The sequence below is a fragment of the Patella vulgata genome, chromosome 5 (assembly GCF_932274485.2).
Source record: "Patella vulgata chromosome 5, xgPatVulg1.2, whole genome shotgun sequence".
NCBI lineage: Eukaryota > Metazoa > Mollusca > Gastropoda > Patellidae > Patella > Patella vulgata.
The window spans coordinates 936,598-954,527 of record NC_065883.2 but is presented as its reverse complement, the minus strand read 5'-3'; the positions used below and the strand labels follow the sequence as shown (position 1 = coordinate 954,527).

General features: G+C 39.4%; 2 protein-coding genes across 3 annotated transcripts in view; one reads left to right on the top strand and one right to left on the bottom strand.

Moving 5' to 3' along the window:
• LOC126822735 (uncharacterized) overlaps window positions 1-2,950 on the top strand; it is a 46,901-nt gene extending 43,951 nt beyond the window's left edge. For both annotated transcript variants that reach the window (XM_050551778.2, XM_056101267.1), the window contains exon 2: window positions 571-2,950. In XM_050551778.2, the coding sequence (XP_050407735.2) occupies window positions 581-2,671 (2,091 nt within the window). In that variant the 5' untranslated portion in view covers window positions 571-580 and the 3' untranslated portion in view covers window positions 2,672-2,950. The remainder of the gene's footprint in view (window positions 1-570) is intronic.
• A 1-nt stretch (window position 2,951) lies between these two features.
• On the bottom strand, window positions 2,952-9,835 carry LOC126822192 (cytochrome P450 2D6-like). Its single transcript, XM_056100878.1, has 4 exons — window positions 9,652-9,835; window positions 6,771-6,828; window positions 6,107-6,218; window positions 2,952-2,960 (listed from the first exon to the last, which is right to left on the bottom strand). The coding sequence occupies exons 1-4, from the start codon at window positions 9,833-9,835 to the stop codon at window positions 2,952-2,954; spliced, it is 363 nt and encodes a 120-aa protein (XP_055956853.1).
• Window positions 9,836-17,930: the final 8,095 nt, after the last annotated feature.

The window sequence follows — 17,930 nt, the reverse complement described above, 5'->3', positions numbered from 1 at the left end:
TCACAAAAATATAATATTATCTGAGAGATAGAGAGAGAGAGAGAGAGAGAGAGAGAGAGAGAGGGAGAGAGAGAGAGAGAGAGAGAAAGAGAGAGAGAGAGAGAGACAGACAGACAGACAGAGAGAAAGACAGAGAGAGAGAGTGTGAGAGAGAGAGAGAGAGAGAGAGAGAGAGAGAGAGAGAGAGATCAGAGTTTAACGTTCATTTGACTCGACACAGACTAGGTGATTTCGGGACTAATATATGGTTCATTTTTTTTTCAATAATTCGCTCGCTTGTAGGTCTTCAGCAGTGGGAGGAAACCGCAGGTCCCGAAGAAAACCCACGAGGTTGGACAGGTGACCCTACTTCTTGTAACGTAAAAGCGGGAAATCGAAAGCACGGAAATTGACTCAATGAAAGACCTTGTAATGCAACGCGCACGCAGCGTTACCCCCCCCCCCCCACCCAAACACCTCTTATTAGTTAGTATAATTAAAATTAAATTGCACGTAAACTAAAATAAACCATTTCTGATCTGTAACCAATCATGATACATATCTTAAAGATTCGGTTTTTTTTATTTTCAGTGAATTGAAGATGAGGCTCGCCACGCTCAATCTTGTGTTTCTAACCATTGTGATAACGCATGCGCATACCACATTCTTCCGAAGGCCGATGCTCCTATCCCCTTTCATAGCACGATTACAGCCACAGGTACGACCATCGGTACCAGTTGTCATGCCAGTAGCAAGAAAAGTATGTTCGGTTCAGAGAGTCCCTATCTTCATACCAGTTCCTTTTAATGTACCTTCCATGCCAATGCGAAGACCTTCAATGGCAATGAATAAATACATAGCGTCAATGCCGAAAGCGCGGCGGACTTCCATTCCACAAATTGTTACAACTAACAACGATGATGATGATGATGATGAATCTAATGTGAGGTTACCTGTCACAGTAAAGATAATGAAACCTAGCACGCCTTCCACGCCTACAATGGCTAGAATCCGTCAGATGGATGATGATAGCAACGAAGACGACGATGAAGATGACGACGACGACGATGCTGATGCTGATGCCGATGATGATACTGATGCTGCTGATGATGATGCTGCTGATGAAGATGATGATAATGATAATGATAACGATGACGGTGAACGTAGCGCAATTTCTAACACGAATCACGATGTTACAGACAACGAGGATGACAACGATGATGATATGGATGATGAAAACGGACAAATTTATATTTTTAAAACGCGTCCCAAAATACCATTACAAAACGTTGGTATACTCGCCAGCCCTAATATGCCTGGTGTTGTATTTGGAACTAGTGGACAGGGGGCAACAACTTCAGGTCACCAGGAAATCGACACAGACAGTGAATCTGTAATGAATTCGTTTCCCGACGATGATAATATGTTGATCAACGTCCTCAGGACGCCATTTTCATTACCAGTAAACAGTAATCCAACATTTGGACAAGTATATAATCCAGATCTTTACAATCCTAATTTACTAAATCGTGATAATGGAGATGGACGTGCTACAAATACCATTAATACTGTCGGAATTTCTCAACCTTTCCCATTTCATGGCAACAATCCAACACTCGGACAAGTATATAATCCAGATATTTACAACCCTAATTTATTAAATCGTGAGAATGGAGAACGTGCTACAAATAACATTAATACTATCGGAGCTTCTCAGCCTTTCCCATATCGTGGCAACAGCTTCAATGAATACGAACCACAAGGAGAATCTGTGTATGGACCCAATATTGGTGATATCGGTGGTGAATCCAATATTTTTAACTATGGAGGAATGGATTTTGAGTTTGGCCAGCGTAATCCAGACAGCGCCTCTATAAACCCTCAAACAGCTGTGTCGGGTAACGTCCCCGATAAGATAACTCCTCTGCGTCTTCCACCATGGAATCCTGCGATGGGTATGACAAACATACGACCTTCTGTCTTTTCGGGAATGAATGCGCCTGAAAGTAAAGGATTTGATACAGCTTCGTCGTTTAGAAACACGGTTGCAGCACCTGCGATGGGTGTGACAAACATACTACCTTCTGTCTTTTCGGGAATGAATGCGCCTGAAAGTAAAGGATTTGATACAGCTTCGTCGTTTAGAAACACGGTTGCAGCACCTGCGATGGGTGTGACAAACATACTACCTTCTGTCTTTTCGGGAATGAATGCGCCTGAAAGTAAAGGATTTGATACAGCTTCGTCGTTTAGAAACACAGTTGCAGCACCAGTGTCAAATGACAATGTTCCCATGATGAATATCCTACCATCGAGCTTACCAAAACACGTTGAACATGTTCCGGATTTTTCACCAGACGTATATAATAAAATTAATATACTCCCGACAAGTCCTAGAGATACATCAACTAGAAACGGTTCGTCAACTTTCCGTGGGACTAACGTGACGGCTCAAAGCAATACCTCAATTATTCAGTCTGGAACTTCCGTCGACCACCCACCCACTACGGTTGAACCAAACGTAGGAGAGACAAACGCCGTGCCATCCATTTCTCCAAACACGGATCCCAATAGCATAGCAACCTTCAACACGGAAATTGATAATTTGCTTGACAAACAAATGAGTTTATCAGATATTTTAATTGAAACCAATAAGGAAATGGTAGAAGGATTAACGGAATCAGGGGTTTAATTGGTACACTGAACTTACCAAAGACTATCACAGAATGGTCCAATCCTTCAATATTTTCGATGGGATGTGTTCTGCGAGATATTTTAAAGCATTTCGTTCATCTTTGTTTTATAAATATCCACGATTTAAAAACCTCCAACTTTGGGACACGTTCAGGTCCTAAGGTTAACCCTAACCCAGCCCTGAGGTTAACCCTAAAGCAGCCCTAAGGTTAACACTAACCTTATCCCTTAGTATATTTATATAAATGTGTTATTAGTGTATTGTTATGGGACCTGATTCAGGCCAACTGTTAGAGTTTAGATATTACAAGATATTATAATATATAGTAAGTAGTTTACAGATGAATTAAAAAATTATATGTATTGTCTTCTTTGTTGAGTTCGTCCACAATTCGTGTTCAGGCAGGTTGGGATGTCACAGTGTCTCAGGCAGGTCGGGATGTCACAGTGTCTCGGGCAGGTCGGGATGTCACAGTGTCTCGGGCAGGTCGGGATGTTACAGTGTCTCGGGCAAGTCGGGATGCCACAGTAGCTCAGTGTGTCGCTGGCTTACTAATCGGAGGCGGGGGGATTGCTCCCATACTTTGGCCGCTGTTCCGGCAAAATGTCCCACATAAGCACACTGTATGACGTATGACCGTCTTCATTAGCCCAGTCCAAGGTGATCAGTTAGGCAAATCAAATTTAACAGCACACCACGTAATTCTCATAAGTTTTATGATATTGTTGGATTTACTTCGTCCTTTGTTGGATGCCCATCGTAACCATATTATCACGTTGAATAATATGCGGATATTGGTCCACATAATGTTCCCATTTGAAGGGGGATGGGGCGGGGGATGGGGGGTGACAAACCCATTCGATCCACTTCCCTGAGCCCCAGCTTTGTCCTGGTTCAGTGACCAATATGTAACAGCGCTACTCGTTATTTAATTTAAATACGTGACATCCAGGTGACAATATTCTCATACAAGCTAAAGGTTTTAAATACGTGACATCCAGGTGAAATTATTATCATACAAGTTAAAGGTTTTAAATACGTGACATCTAGGTGACAATATTATCATACAAAGTAAAGGTTTTAAATACGTGACATCTAGGTGACAATATTATCATACAAAGTAAAGGTTTTAAATACGTGACATCTAGGTGACAATATTATCATACAAGCTAAAGGTTTTAAATATGTGACATCCAGGTGAAATTATTCTCATACAAGCTAAAGGTTTTAAATACGTGACATCTAGGTGACAATATTATCATACTAGCTAAAGGTTTTAAATACGTGACATCCAGGTGAAATTATTCTCATACAAGCTAAATGTTTAAAATATGTGACAGCTAGGGGACAATATTATCATACAAGTTAAAGGTTTTAAATAGGTGACATCCAGGTGACAACTTTTTCTCATACAAGCTAAAGGTTTTAAATATGTGACATCTAGATGACAATATTATCATACTAGCTAAAGGTTTTAAATAGGTGACATCTAGGTGACAATATTATCATACTAGCTAAAGGTTTTAAATAGGTGACATCCAGGTGAAATTATTCTCATACAAGCTAAATGTTTAAAATATGTGACAGCTAGGGGACAATATTATCATACAAGTTAAAGGTTTTAAATAGGTGACATCCAGGTGACAACTTTTTCTCATACAAGCTAAAGGTTTTAAATATGTGACATCTAGATGACAATATTATCATACTAGCTAAAGGTTTTAAATACGTGACATCTAGGTGACAATATTATCATAAAAGCTAACAGTTTAAAAATGAATGTTAATGTTAACTATAAACATAGGTATTTTTGTGTTGGCCTTAGTAAAAAGAACGAAACGAAATAGAGTGGAATACATGTAACACAGTACAATACAACAATACTCTAAACTATGGAAGCCCAAACACCAGATATTTGTTGATGCGTATATTAAAAAATAATTTCTAATTTCAATTTTGTAAATAAATTGTGAATTTTGTAAATGAATTGTGAATTTTGTAAATGAATTGTGAATTTTGTAAATGAATTGTGAATTTTGTAAATGAATTGTACATTTTGTAATTGAATTGTAAATTTTGTAAAGGAATTGTGAATTTTGATAAGGAATTGTGAATTTTGTAAAGGAATTGTGGATTTTTTAAATATCGGTGTAGACTGGAATAACCTGACGCTATATACTGCCATTCAATTGGGACGCTTCGTGGATTTCGCCGAACATAACTGATTTGAAATTAGAGTAAAAACAGAAAAGACTGAATGTAGATCAGTTTATATGCAGTCATATTACATTATTGTTTGCGTTGCGACCCATTTGTGTCAATTTCTAGGTGACAAATATTAGCGATTTAGCTCCTTTAACATAATGGAGATAGGATTTTCACCTGTTTGTCATCACGTCATGCATACTAACAATTGATGGGTCGTGGTGGTTCAGTTGATAAGACGTTGGCTCGCTAGTCTGTAGGTCCCGCGTTCGCTACCGGCGTTGGACGAGATTCTGCATCGGGATGTTTGAGGAGGTGGTTTCCCCTAGTCAGTGTTGCAGGACGGAGAACAGCTGTCTAGTCCTTTGGATGGGACGAAAAAAATCGAGGTCCCGTATACACATTAGCGTGCACGTAAAAGATCCATTGGCAGCTGAAATTCGATATAAAAGTAGGTCGTGGCGACGCTGTCCGGAAAAACTTTCCCTCATAGTACACTGTATGCCCGTCTTCATTAATCCAGTCGGAGGAAAAACAGTACGATGTTAAACTCCATTTCATTTCATTTCAAATTTAAAACAAATTCCAAACTGAGCAAAAAAACAACAGCAGATAGGCACAAAATTGAATATAGTCGATAAACGGGTCAATAATTGGTAATAAAAACACATTAACGACATGACACATTTTATATTACATGTTTATACTGTCAATGGAAAACTGATTAATCCATACGCTGGAGTTGGACTTTCCCAGACAAATGACAGTTGGCATTTCCTTGGGGAAGTAACAATCAGCTTCAAATAGTTCTAGAAAGGGATGTAAAAGACCTTCCACTAAAATTTGATAGATTTATTCACTATAATATAGGGGTTCCGGATTGCAACATATATAGTCAGCCGCCCCCTTAATCTGGTACCGAGTTTATCTCTTTGCAGGCCCGTAACTAGAGGGGGGGAGGGGCACAGGGGGGTGGGTGCAATGCCTCCACACCCTGCAAAAAGTTTCGCCCCCCCCCCCCCCCCGTGAAAAGATTTTCGACCATAAAAAAATAGATATACATTTTCCGTCAATATTACAGCACCCCCGAGAACACTTCCCGCCCCATCTCGTTGCTCTGAACTAGTTACGACCCTGTCTCTTTGTGACGAAGTAATTAAGAAATGCCGGTAACATGGTGCTATTAGGTTTCCAGAATTTAGAATCCACGGGTGGCAATTCATTTGCCCCGGGGGTAAAATCAAAGCTCTGTAATAATGATGTCACATACATGAACATACGAGACTTGGCGAATGATTCTCCGACACAATTTCTTTTTCCAACTCCAAATGGTATCAATCTGAAAACAAAAACATAAAACAATTATTCGACAGACAGTTGTTAACGTCTACTCAACATAACCTAGGTTATTTCGAGACTAACATGGTTTATTTTATTTAAAGCGAGGATTTCAAAACATAATTTTTTCTATGTCTTTTGCTCAATAGGTTATCAACTCACTATTATACGACCATGGGCATTATTTCCCACCCTCAAAAATCATTGACACAGGAAATAATAACACAATTACCTCCCTTGTTTTCCTCATGCCTCCACGCATTAGCTACCTTCAAACGTTGGAATTTGAATTTGCAAATGGATATTTTTGCCACTTTCTCAGCTGGCAATAGTGAATTATAGGATTAATAGGATTATTCTTTAACAAAGTAGGGCGGTTTATGGATACCATCTATTTTAAGGCTTTATTTTAATAAATTTTAAAAATATAACTTAAAAATATGAAATTGTAGCTTTAAACAATTCGCATTGGATGGAAGCGGTAGATGAAATTATTCCTTGTCACCCACACGTCGGGGTATAGGCAATCTGATTAAAACAACGATGAACTTACTGTGATCGTAAAATATGTTCACTTGGAAGAAGTTTCCCATCATCATCTAAAGATCGTTCTGGTGAGAAAACGTCAGGTTTATGCCAATATTTATCTGAGCGATTCGTTGTCCAATAATTTGTAACCATCTGGAATTTACAATAACAATAATATATTAAGAGTCAAAATGGGAGAGATTTTATTTCAATTATTCGCTTGATAGGGAGTTTAACGTCCACTCGAACCAATTTAGGTCATTTAGGGACTAACAAATGGTTCATAATTAATTCAATATATCGCTCGCACGTAGTGGTATTTAGCAGTGTCAGGAAACCCCACGTCTCTACTCGTTGTCACGTTTAAGCGAGGAACCGAAATCCACTGAATAACAGAGTTCCTTATGATCTTAAGTGTGGGCGTTAAACCTTGAGTATTGGGCAAACTGTCCCTCGTAATGACTAGGTCTGTGTATGACTTACTGTAGTCTTGGCTGGAATCCTCTAGTCTATCTCTTCTCTAGTCACGTGGGAAATTCCAATAGGAAGGTGACTAATGAATCGCAAACATTCTAAAATGGCGGCGTTTGTATAGTGCATTACTCCTCGATCGTCCAGACTTGGTTCTCTGTCCATGCCAATATTTTCGTCTATTTCTTCTTGAATACGGCGTTGAATCTCTGGATAGTAGAGCATCAACAGAAAAAATCCACTTAAAGCCCCCTTCGTTGTTAAATACCCAGCCGCTACCATTTCACCAACGATTCCTTTAATATCCTCGTCTTCAATCTCTTTATCGTTTTCTGCTTCGATTAAGATTTTGCCAATAAAACCTTTACCGTGTGATTTCATCCTCTGAAGCAAGAAGTTTTAAAACTAGAAGTAATTAACGGAAATTAATACAGATCGTTAGAGCGTTCACAAAGTTCCACAAGGTGAAACAAGGGCAATAATTCTAGAAATAATTAACTAATGTGGACAACAAAGATTTGATGATAGATGTATTTTATAGATTGTGCGGACGGACGGACGGGGCGACGACAATATACAAACACATTTAACATTAATTAAACAACTACAATATCAACATGGTAACGTTAATTGAAAGAAGCGTTACTAGGCAACGAAACACATGTCCACGTAGCCATACCTATTATTTTTTAGGTAATGAGAATATTTATAAGACAATGATATCTAATTAATACAGATCTTATGATAATTTAAATACTGCATTCAAATTTCATACAGATCAGATGGCAACTTTTATCGATAGAGCGTGCACAACGTACAACAAAGTGAAGGGCCATAACTCTATAAGTAATTTACAGCGGAAATTCCTCTTACTAATTTATAACAACATATATAAATTTCAAAAATATCGGAGGATAATTACAGTCTGTAGAATGTTCACAAAGTCAAATAAATCTAAATTTAAATTCTAGAATATCGATTCTTACTTTTGTAATACAGGGATTTATGTATAAGTTTTTTAATCTCTCTCTGGCTTCTAGCGCAGCTTTATAAAGTCGACGCCCTCGTCTTGGTAAAAAACGAACCCATGGACAGGTATTAAGGAGGAAACTGTTGAACATTTCATTGTCGATATGAGCAAATTCTTCAACGGTATCACAAATATATTTACATTCTTTGAAATCTGCAGGTCTTTCGTTGGTTAACTTAAAAAAAAAGATTAAAAACAACGTAACAGAAATAACGGCATCGGTTAACGTTGTGTGACAACCGGGATCAAAGTCAGATCTACTCACCCTAATTACCAAAACAGTGGGACATATTACACTTATGATAAATATAACCACGTGATCTTTGCGACAATTATAATCGATGTTCTGCATTGAGATTTCTGGGCGAGATAACTCGATGATTTACAATAGGAATCAGACCACCAAATATTCACCCATTAACTTTAATGGTAATTCTTTCTGCAAATTTTTGGTTGGGCTGAGCGCTCTCCGCAACAGACAGAGCAAGACTATCTGTAAATACGACAGAAGCATGCAGACATATTATAATTCTGGAGATATTTGTTAAACACCAATGTTCCAGCAAGTGTCAGGAGCCACAATGGCTCGGTGACTAGGGAGCTGATCCGTCTTTCGATCCAGGGGTTCGTCCAGTAAGTTGAGTGAGATTTTCCGGCGTGGTTTCCTCTTGTTAATAGTGCAAGACGAAGGGAAAGCCAATGAGCAACACCTTGTCGATCGGATTGTACGAAAAACCCAGGTTTCGCGTAAATGGCGCTGTCCAGGCTATAATGTCCCTCCCTCAAAGTAGGCCTAGGCTAGGCCTACAGCACATGTTTGTGCAGAAAAGTAGGACTTTAAGCTCTATTTCATTTTATATCATTTCAAAAGGAAATAAAAGATGATAATATTCAGAATCTTCTAGTTCTTCGAACATTACTGAAAATAATTCTAAATAAAAGGGTGTATTTCAAAAAGTGCAGAAAGTGGGACGTTAAACCTATTTCATTTCAAAAGGAAAAAAAAGCAAATCATAATGACGTCATCTTCGTTGCTAAGGGGACCTACGACGTCATTGTTGCCATGGCGATGACCTGTGCATGCTACCACTACTGTGCAGAACGTGGGATGTTAAACCCCATCTTAACTGAACGCGCCTTGGAGATAAACTTTTACTCACAAATATATGGAGCACTCTGATAATTGAGACTTTTAAAGCCTTATCCAGGTCGAATAAGGCCTTCAGTGTGGAATTTTCAAGCTCCTTTTGCAGAATCTTTATTTCTCCATTCACCATATCCTCGAATACCTTAATACCGCCTCCATACAATTTGATAGTTCCATGGACCATTTTGCGAACCTTCATGAGCATTTCATTGTAATGGCGCAAGGAAACATTTCGACAACCGTAGCCGATAAAATGGCCGTAAAATGTCCATGGCCGGTCGTTTGTGACGTCACGATATTGACCCGATGCGAACAGTTTACGCATTAATCGACTACTGTTTAGGAAAACAAGGTTACTTGTAAACAACCGGATGTTGAATATCTCCCCGTATCGCTTGCTAAGATCCTCGGCGATCAGATGAGTATCATTTTTTCGTAACATTTTCCATGTTATCTGTAAACATTCTAAAAATGGTGGACTGGGGGGGGGGGGTAGAGGTGTTTTGTTTTGATCTTTAAACCAGTTTATGGTCAGGTAAGCCACCAGTAGAACCACGGCTGATATTAGTAGTAAACTCATCTTTATTGACAGGTCGCTGATTCTGAAATATTGAAAACAGGTTACTTACAGGAACTAAACCCCTAACTCAATATTGAAAACACGAATTAGAATGTAATATTGGTCAATTACTATTGACAGATCATTGATTCTGAAACCGGTTGCGGTAAAATGTCAATCAATCAGGGCATAATCCACTCTAATATCTATCCAGGTTGATTATTTAATATTAATTAAAAAACAAAATCAAAATACCAGATAATGTCCGTGCTTGGATTAAATCGGATCTTTCAAAAAAAAGTCGCATCATTATATTTACGCGGACAACAAAATGGCGGCGGGTTTATGGCAAAGCAAGCAGCATAGATTGATTTAAATTTCAATTCCACATATCTTTGTAAATACTGATCGGAATTGGATCATTTTAGGACTGATATTCCTATTAGACATCTAACTTTCACAATATTGTGATTTCTATTGTTTATGTTTATAATAATGGATCAGGGGGCAGTTTCACAAAAGTTCGTAACTTTAAGAAAAAAAACTACGTTAAGAAAAACTTACGAAAAAGATACGAATTATTTACGCCGGTTTCACAAAGGCCGGCGTAAGTTTTTTCTTAACTTTTTCTCGTATTTTTTTTCGTAAATACGTCACGAATGGTCGTGACGTCATGTTGCGTCACTTCATTCACACTTCTGTAAACATTCCCACGGACTGAATGTTGACAATGTCGGCATTATAGCCGTTATGTTTGATTTGATCCTTACCTTTTGAAACATAAACGACGAAATGATATATTCCTTATATACGCTAAGATTTAGCGGTGTATTTATGAATAAAATGCTATTTTCATGCCTGTTGTTTACTTGTTTTTGTTTGCTACGTCATAGCGCGTGACATATAGTACCATACGTCGTCTGTAAGTCTGCCAAAAGCCGAAATGGAACCAAACAGGCGAAAACAAAATTGGAACCCAGCAGCTCTCGGTGTTTTAATTGAGGGGGTTGAACAGAATTATGGGATTCTGAAAGGAAAATTAAGCAGCAGTTTGACTAGGTCATCAAAAGACGGAGTATGGGAGAATATTTGTACAGTAAGTGTCGGTCTTTGCCGCGATAGGCTTACATACATGTAGTAATACCATTAGCCATAGTCTTGTTTAATGAAAACTAGTGTACTGAGATTATTTTTCCTGAGCTCCTGTTTGTGATCAAATACTATGTAAATGTTGTAGTATATGCTGGCTTACAACCGAAGGCCCACGAGGCCCTATACTTACTACGCTTCACTTCAGCCTGAGACTGCAAAGCCTAGGCCTATATCCTATAGGCATACCGGTACTAATCCGACCCTGGCCATTAAAGGGAATTTCATATCAATCGTGAAGTCTGAACACTAGTCTCAAATTGTGTAAATTTTACTTGCAGAGTGAACAGCGTTAAAACAAGACGATAATTCGTACGTTTACCTGAGTTTAGAATCAGCTGTTGCTTGAACATTAATGGAATGAAACCCTTTCCTGCAGACGAACAGCGGCTCATTTTCTCCCGATGGTGCTATGATGGCAACTTGTGTACCATCAATCGTTCCCACTACATTTGGGAAGCCTGCTATTTGGTGAAAACCTTCCTTTGTAGAATTGATATCTTCCATGGAATAGGGGAAATTTATTGATAATTTATCGTCAACACAGGTTGTTATTGCTAGTGAAACACGATAAATTACTCTAGACACTGATGGTACACTCACCCCATGTGCATCAGCAATGAGTTTTTGGAAGCTACCTGTGGCATAGTATCGTAATGCAATCAGGACTTGTACAGGTGATGACAAGGATTTCGATCGGTAAGTTGCGGTTTCGATATCATCATTAATACAGTTAATAACATGTAATATAGTGGTCCGATCAAGTCTGTACCGCGAAACTAACTCCTCATCTGTATGGGTGTCGAGAGGGTTTAATCTATCCCTGAATATTCTCTCTCGCCGAAGTTGCCGATCCGCATAAAGTAACAAGGCGGCCATTTTGTCAAAGATACGAAAAAAATTCCAACTTACGACAAGTTGAGAGTTGCCGTAGACTTTACGATAAAAGTTACGAATTTCGTAAGTTAAGAATTTTAGTGAAACGCGATTTTTACGTAAGTTTACGTTACGATAAACTTACGCAAATTTTTCATCGTAAGTTGCTTTGTGAAACTGCCCCCAGTACTTTAACTTAAATTTGAATTGAGTGTTCAAACGTTATATTAAAGCAAAACTTGGAACCTTGCAAATCGTTAATTATCATGTATATGCATCATTAAAGACAGTGTCTAGTTTTCTGGTGGGAGGTAAAACTGGATGGAAGGGTCCTATGAAGGGGGAACTTTACCAAGACAGCAATTGTAATTAAATTGTCAAGGGTTCCTTTACGTGCACGCCAACGTGTACACGGGACATCTTTCGTCCCATTCGACCGTGTAACTAACCAGGCCCCCCGTCTGGCATCACTGAAACCAGACTGGATGTCTCCGGGGGAACTTTTCTGCAATCACGGTTTTTCGGTTTTCGTCCCATCCGAACGTCTATACATTCCCGCACCACTGACAAGGGAAAACCACCCTGAACAATTACGGGAAATCTCCGGAGAAATATCTCTGCCAACACGAGATCGAACCCCAGACCTCCTGGTTAAAGAACCAGCGTCGTACTCACTGAGCTACCTTGGACCCCTTCATCAATATACAGGTAGAAGAATGAAATGTACTTTTAAACCAGGTGGTAAATCGAAATGGAAAGGGATAACTTGCTACTCCGAATAAACATTATTCACTATGGTGAAACGTTTAAAATTAACATTTAAAAGTAAAAATATAATGGCCATACATCACCAGTTTAAGATAGACTTTATTTTGTTATATTCCTATATATAACACCAGTTGTGTATCCATTGTTACGCTACAATAAATATAGTTCAACTGGACTTTATGGCTTTATTTAGGTCGCTATTTAGGCCATACAATAAAAATGCTCTGGTTCCCAGACTATCCTTCAAAAAAGTAAAAATCCTCCAAAAACTTTGAGCGGAATGATTTTGTTTAAAAAGGTTTAGTTATTGTATAAGTAATACAAGAATGTCAAGGATGAACACTGATCTCATCACCAATCTGAACGACAGATCCACCCTACCCGCAGAGAAGCTAGCTATATACCATTTAATCTTCGTACGTTAGTTACATGCGATCCAATCATCAGGTTATTTACGCTGCTTATGGTTACTTATTCTTATCTTAATATACTCTGAGCTCAATTCATGTTTAATACAAGGTCATTAACCTCTGCACTTTAAAAGTGTATGGTCTGACTATGGAAGCCTGTTACGCTCAGGTTTTTTCAATAAAATTATGAACCTGGTTAAATAATGACACGTTTTCGTCATGTGATAGCCTTTCAGATCCATATAGTAGCACTTTAATGTTTTGTTGTGTATGAGGTAAAGTGTCGAATGTACTATGGCGAGCATCTAAATACGAGGAACATATAAGGAGATAGTGATAAGGATCTTCTATTGAATTACCACATGAACATTCGGGAGTATTTGAAATATGTCTTGTATTTCGATGTGACGGTTGCTTTAGGTATGCTAGATTTAAAAAGGACAGCTAACATCGTGGATACATCAACCATCTTTTTGAGGTGATTTTAAATCCACACATATTCATATATTTTATTTGACTTTAATAATTTGGTTTTATCTTAAAAAACAAACAAACAAGAAATATGAATGACATTATCGCAGTGGGCGACGCCCGAACCCGACCCCTACCCCTACTCAAGAGACTTTAAGATGTACGGTTTATGAGGACTGATATATAAGTGGTCGTTGTCGACAGGTTTTTATATTATGAATATAATACGAATCAACAAATAAGTGGTCGCGATTAACAGGTCTGTTTAACATGAATATATGAATCAATATATAAGTGGTCGCTATTAAACGGTCTGTTTAAAATGAATCTAATACGAATCAACATATAAGTGATCGCTGTCTGCATTTGTTCTGTAAGGTCCAATATCATGTTTGATCTTTGGTCTTGGTATATATCTAGCTGCCGCCATCTCATAATATGGAGACTTAATCCCACCACCAGCTTCTTGGTTGTCAGTAGCACTAGAAAATTAAAACAATTTAATGAATTAGTTATCAAAATATTTGAAGAGAAATAAAATGTTTAACACCCCACTTTTCTGCTCTACGGAAATGAAATGGGGTTTTACGTCCTATATGCTGCTTCGATTTCTACACTGTACGTGTTACAAACGACGGAGCGCCGACGCCCGGGCAAACTTCCCCTCATAGCACACTGTGTGGCGTATGCCCGTCTTCATTAGCCTAGTTTAGGAGCAGAACAGTAGGACGTTAAACCCCATTTCATTTCATTTTACAAACGACGGACATGCAGTGTGTTATGAAATGAAATGAAATGGGGTTTAACGGCCTACTGTTCAGTGTGTTATGAGTGAAATTTTGCCATGAAAGGGGAGGTATACGCTTTACTCTTATTTGGTTATGGCAAGGGATTTAAAAGGGGCTGCCAATGGTATACCCGGGAAGTAGGTTTACGTACCACCCAAATAACTAGACACTGATCCTGATCAGGATACCAAGCTAAACAAATGCCGAGAAACTTGCTCCGTCAGCATCAAGATCAAACCCGCGACCTCAAACCCACACAAAAAAACCCAAGCAAATCCAAAACCAAAACTAAACTAGCCCCGCTCGACGTTCAATATATATTGATCCTTATTTGTGTGTGTAATAGCTTTATTTAACGTCCGCTTCCACAGAAGTGATATCGCAGACAGAAAAATGCCCGCCAAAGGGCACATTTAGCTCGTTCGTTGTTTGTTCGTGGTGGGGGGGACCGAATGGTTAGCGCGTGCGAGCTGTATCATAAGGTCTATCATTGAGTCAACTGGCCTGGTTTCGATTCCCCGGTTGTACGTGACAAGGAGTAGTAGGGTCGCCTGTCCATCCGTGTGGGTTTTCTCCCACTGCTAAAGATCTCTACGCGCCAACTAATTCTTGAACTATACGTTAGTCCCGAAATGACCTTGTTGGAATCAAGTGGACGTTAAACTCTCTCTCTCTCTCTCTCTCTCTCTCTCTCTCTCTCTCTCCACCGAGGTTGATATTGCATGATGAATCTGGAATGATTGAAATGGATTATCTATATACATACCTTTTGTTACTAGATCTTTTAGTATAACACTGTTGTCCCAAATAAAACAATATAACAGCCACAACACATCCTAAAGCTACCAAAGCAATTTGATAGGGGTTCATTTTACAGTTGACACCCTCGCCATCTTTCTTACAGTCGAAAAATATCGGGCAACCATCTACGTCACATTTAGTTATTTTTTCAGTTGACGCGAGTTTTTCGAAGGCTGGGGAACATGCGACATTCGATGGAATATCTGCTAAGTTAAATGCTAATAAAGAAATGTGGTATGTCCCTTCCCGGTATATTGGTAACGCCGCCGATTGGTTTTTGGTTTCAAAGATCTCAAATGCTGCGTTGTCGCCATGATCTGAAGTAAGTTCATTAACAGTCAAACAAGATGGTGCCACTGCAACAATATAACGTTTAATATCACTGTCATCGTCCACAAAACCTTTCCAACTGAACGTAATAATATCAGCCGCAGTCGTGTTTCCCAATTTCCCTTCAAGTTCGAGAATCTCTATTTTTCCCGTTTTCGGAGCAGATGTATCGATGATCAGTGGACCAATGATTATCTCCCTTTGTAGTCCAGATTGTCCAGAGGCTTGAATGACCACATAAAAAGGATCGGCCGCATCTTCCACGTCAAAGTTCACACGGAATGCGTTATGTTCTGCTACGCTATGCGGATATGGAACATGAGTTTGTTCCGAAGCGTTTTGGAAATTCTTTCTGGTACCAATCTTGTAAATAACCGTCCGATTTCCGTTCCGTATTTCGGTCCAACTTAATTTCATATAATTAGATGAAATAAATATATCATGATTATTCGATTGTCCCAGAATACCTCTATCGTCTAATGTCAGCGTATTTTTGGTGACAGGAAAAATCAGATGCTCGATATTTTCAGTGCTGTTTGTTTCACGACCACCACATTGGTTTCCGGGGACAAGTTTTGTATAAGTCAAATTAGAATTCAACAGCCACTTGCTGGAATTAAAACAAATGATTCGTCTTCTTGTTGCGGCGCCTTGTATAACCAGATCGGAGATATTCGGTGGTTCCAAAACAAACTCCACAGGATCGGAACAAACAACCACGGAACTCTTCAGGGCCTTGTTATAGGCTACAACGGAAGCGCGGTAAGCATGCGCATCCTGGAGCTGGAAAATGGCGAAAGCAGCTTTCGTTATCTTCGACAAATTGTCTTCACCCCGACTCCTTTGTCTTAATTCCTCTTTGTTTATACACTTTGAATCAAGACCAACTATATAATAACTGATGCCACTGTCGTTGTCCCTGAATCCAGTCAACCTCACTGTAAGGGTAGAGTTACTGGTAAATCCTAGGGTACTAGAACCCAACTGTACAGAACCGGGTTCAGGAGCAGACGGATCCACTTGAATACGAAGCTCAGTTTTTGTTTGTAAACCAATCTTATTTGTTGCATTTAGTAGAAATGTGTAGCCATTAGGGTCTGTGGTGTTCAACTCGAGATTGTAATTCGCGAATGTTATGGAATAGTTCGAGTTAACGCAATCCTCTAATGTGGTACAGTAGCAGTTGGTAAAATCCATACACCCTGGCTGAAAACAAAAACAAAAACAAATAGAGTGCTAATGCTCCTATTTGTTATTAAATCGTAGGCCCTTAAGGTCCCAAAAAAGAGTCAAGCATCTTTCACAGTACTGACGATTGTCCCAATGCTGTTGTCAAAAGTGGTCAAAAAGTAATGAAGTGGAGATGATTCTTGGTAGGCAATATCGTGATATTAATTCCGGTCTATAGTGCTAAACGTGTACCTTAAACGGTGTTCCTTGTGAGAGCCCTCCATCTTGCACCACTAACAGGGTGAGTGGAACCCGTCCTGCACCACTGACACGGTGAGTGGAACGCGTCCTGCACCAGTGACACGACGAGTGGAACGCGTCCTGCACCAGGGACACGGTGCGCGGAACGCGTCCTGCACCAGGGACACGGTGAGCGGAACCCGTCCTGCACCACTGACACGGCGAGTGGAACGCGTCCTGCACCAGGGAGACGGTGAGTGAACCAAGGCTGGAAGATCCCGGTGAACTTTCTCGACCAACATCGGGATCGAACCCAGAATCGTCTAGTTAGTGATTCGGGATCTTACACACCAAGTCACCTTGGCTCTCTTCTAAAACATAAAAAAAGCATAGTCTGTCTTGTGTACTATGTTTTTCAAAGGCCAAAAGTTTTATACGCTCCTTTTGAGGTCCTTGTTAGTGAGTCAGTATCGTACTCACTGAGTCACTTGGGCTCTGTTCCAGAAAAATAAATAAGCATAGCCTGCCTCGTGCACTATGCCTTTCAAGGGCCATAATTTTTATACGCACCTTTTGGGAACCTTGTATAATATACATTGGTTTTTCTGTTCCAGTTAGTATCAAATCAGAAGTGGAATTTTCTATAAGAGACCAATCAATCATGTCTACACCACTGGTATTATCAATTACCGTAAACTCGATCATCATGTCAGATAAATCAGAATAAGACGATATAATATTAGTGACGATGGCTTCGCGGTAGACGCTTAAATCTCTCACATTTGGTGAAGAGGAAGCGATGATGATGGTAATTGATTCGTCCCTGGTATTACCACTTAAATCTTCAGCACGGATCGTGAAGTTGAGTCTGTCTCCGTCGTTGGTGGTTGTAGTAATACAGATATTCTCCTGGGATGAGTTCGATAACTTCCGCCATGGCGTCTGGTCCCCTTTGTTTACAGATACCGAGTAATA

Bases quoted from the DNA above. Each gene is read 5' to 3' on its own strand.
- LOC126822192 (XM_056100878.1), bottom strand. From the start codon at position 9,835: ATGTTACGAAAAAATGATACTCATCTGATCGCCGAGGATCTTAGCAAG. The intron at 6,829-9,651 runs GCCATTTTATCG...TTTTCTCACCAG, and splicing joins CCGGCCATGGACATTTTACG to AACGATCTTTAGATGATGAT. The intron at 6,219-6,770 runs GTAAGTTCATCG...TTTTGTTTTCAG, and splicing joins GAACATATTTTACGATCACA to ATTGATACCATTTGGAGTTG.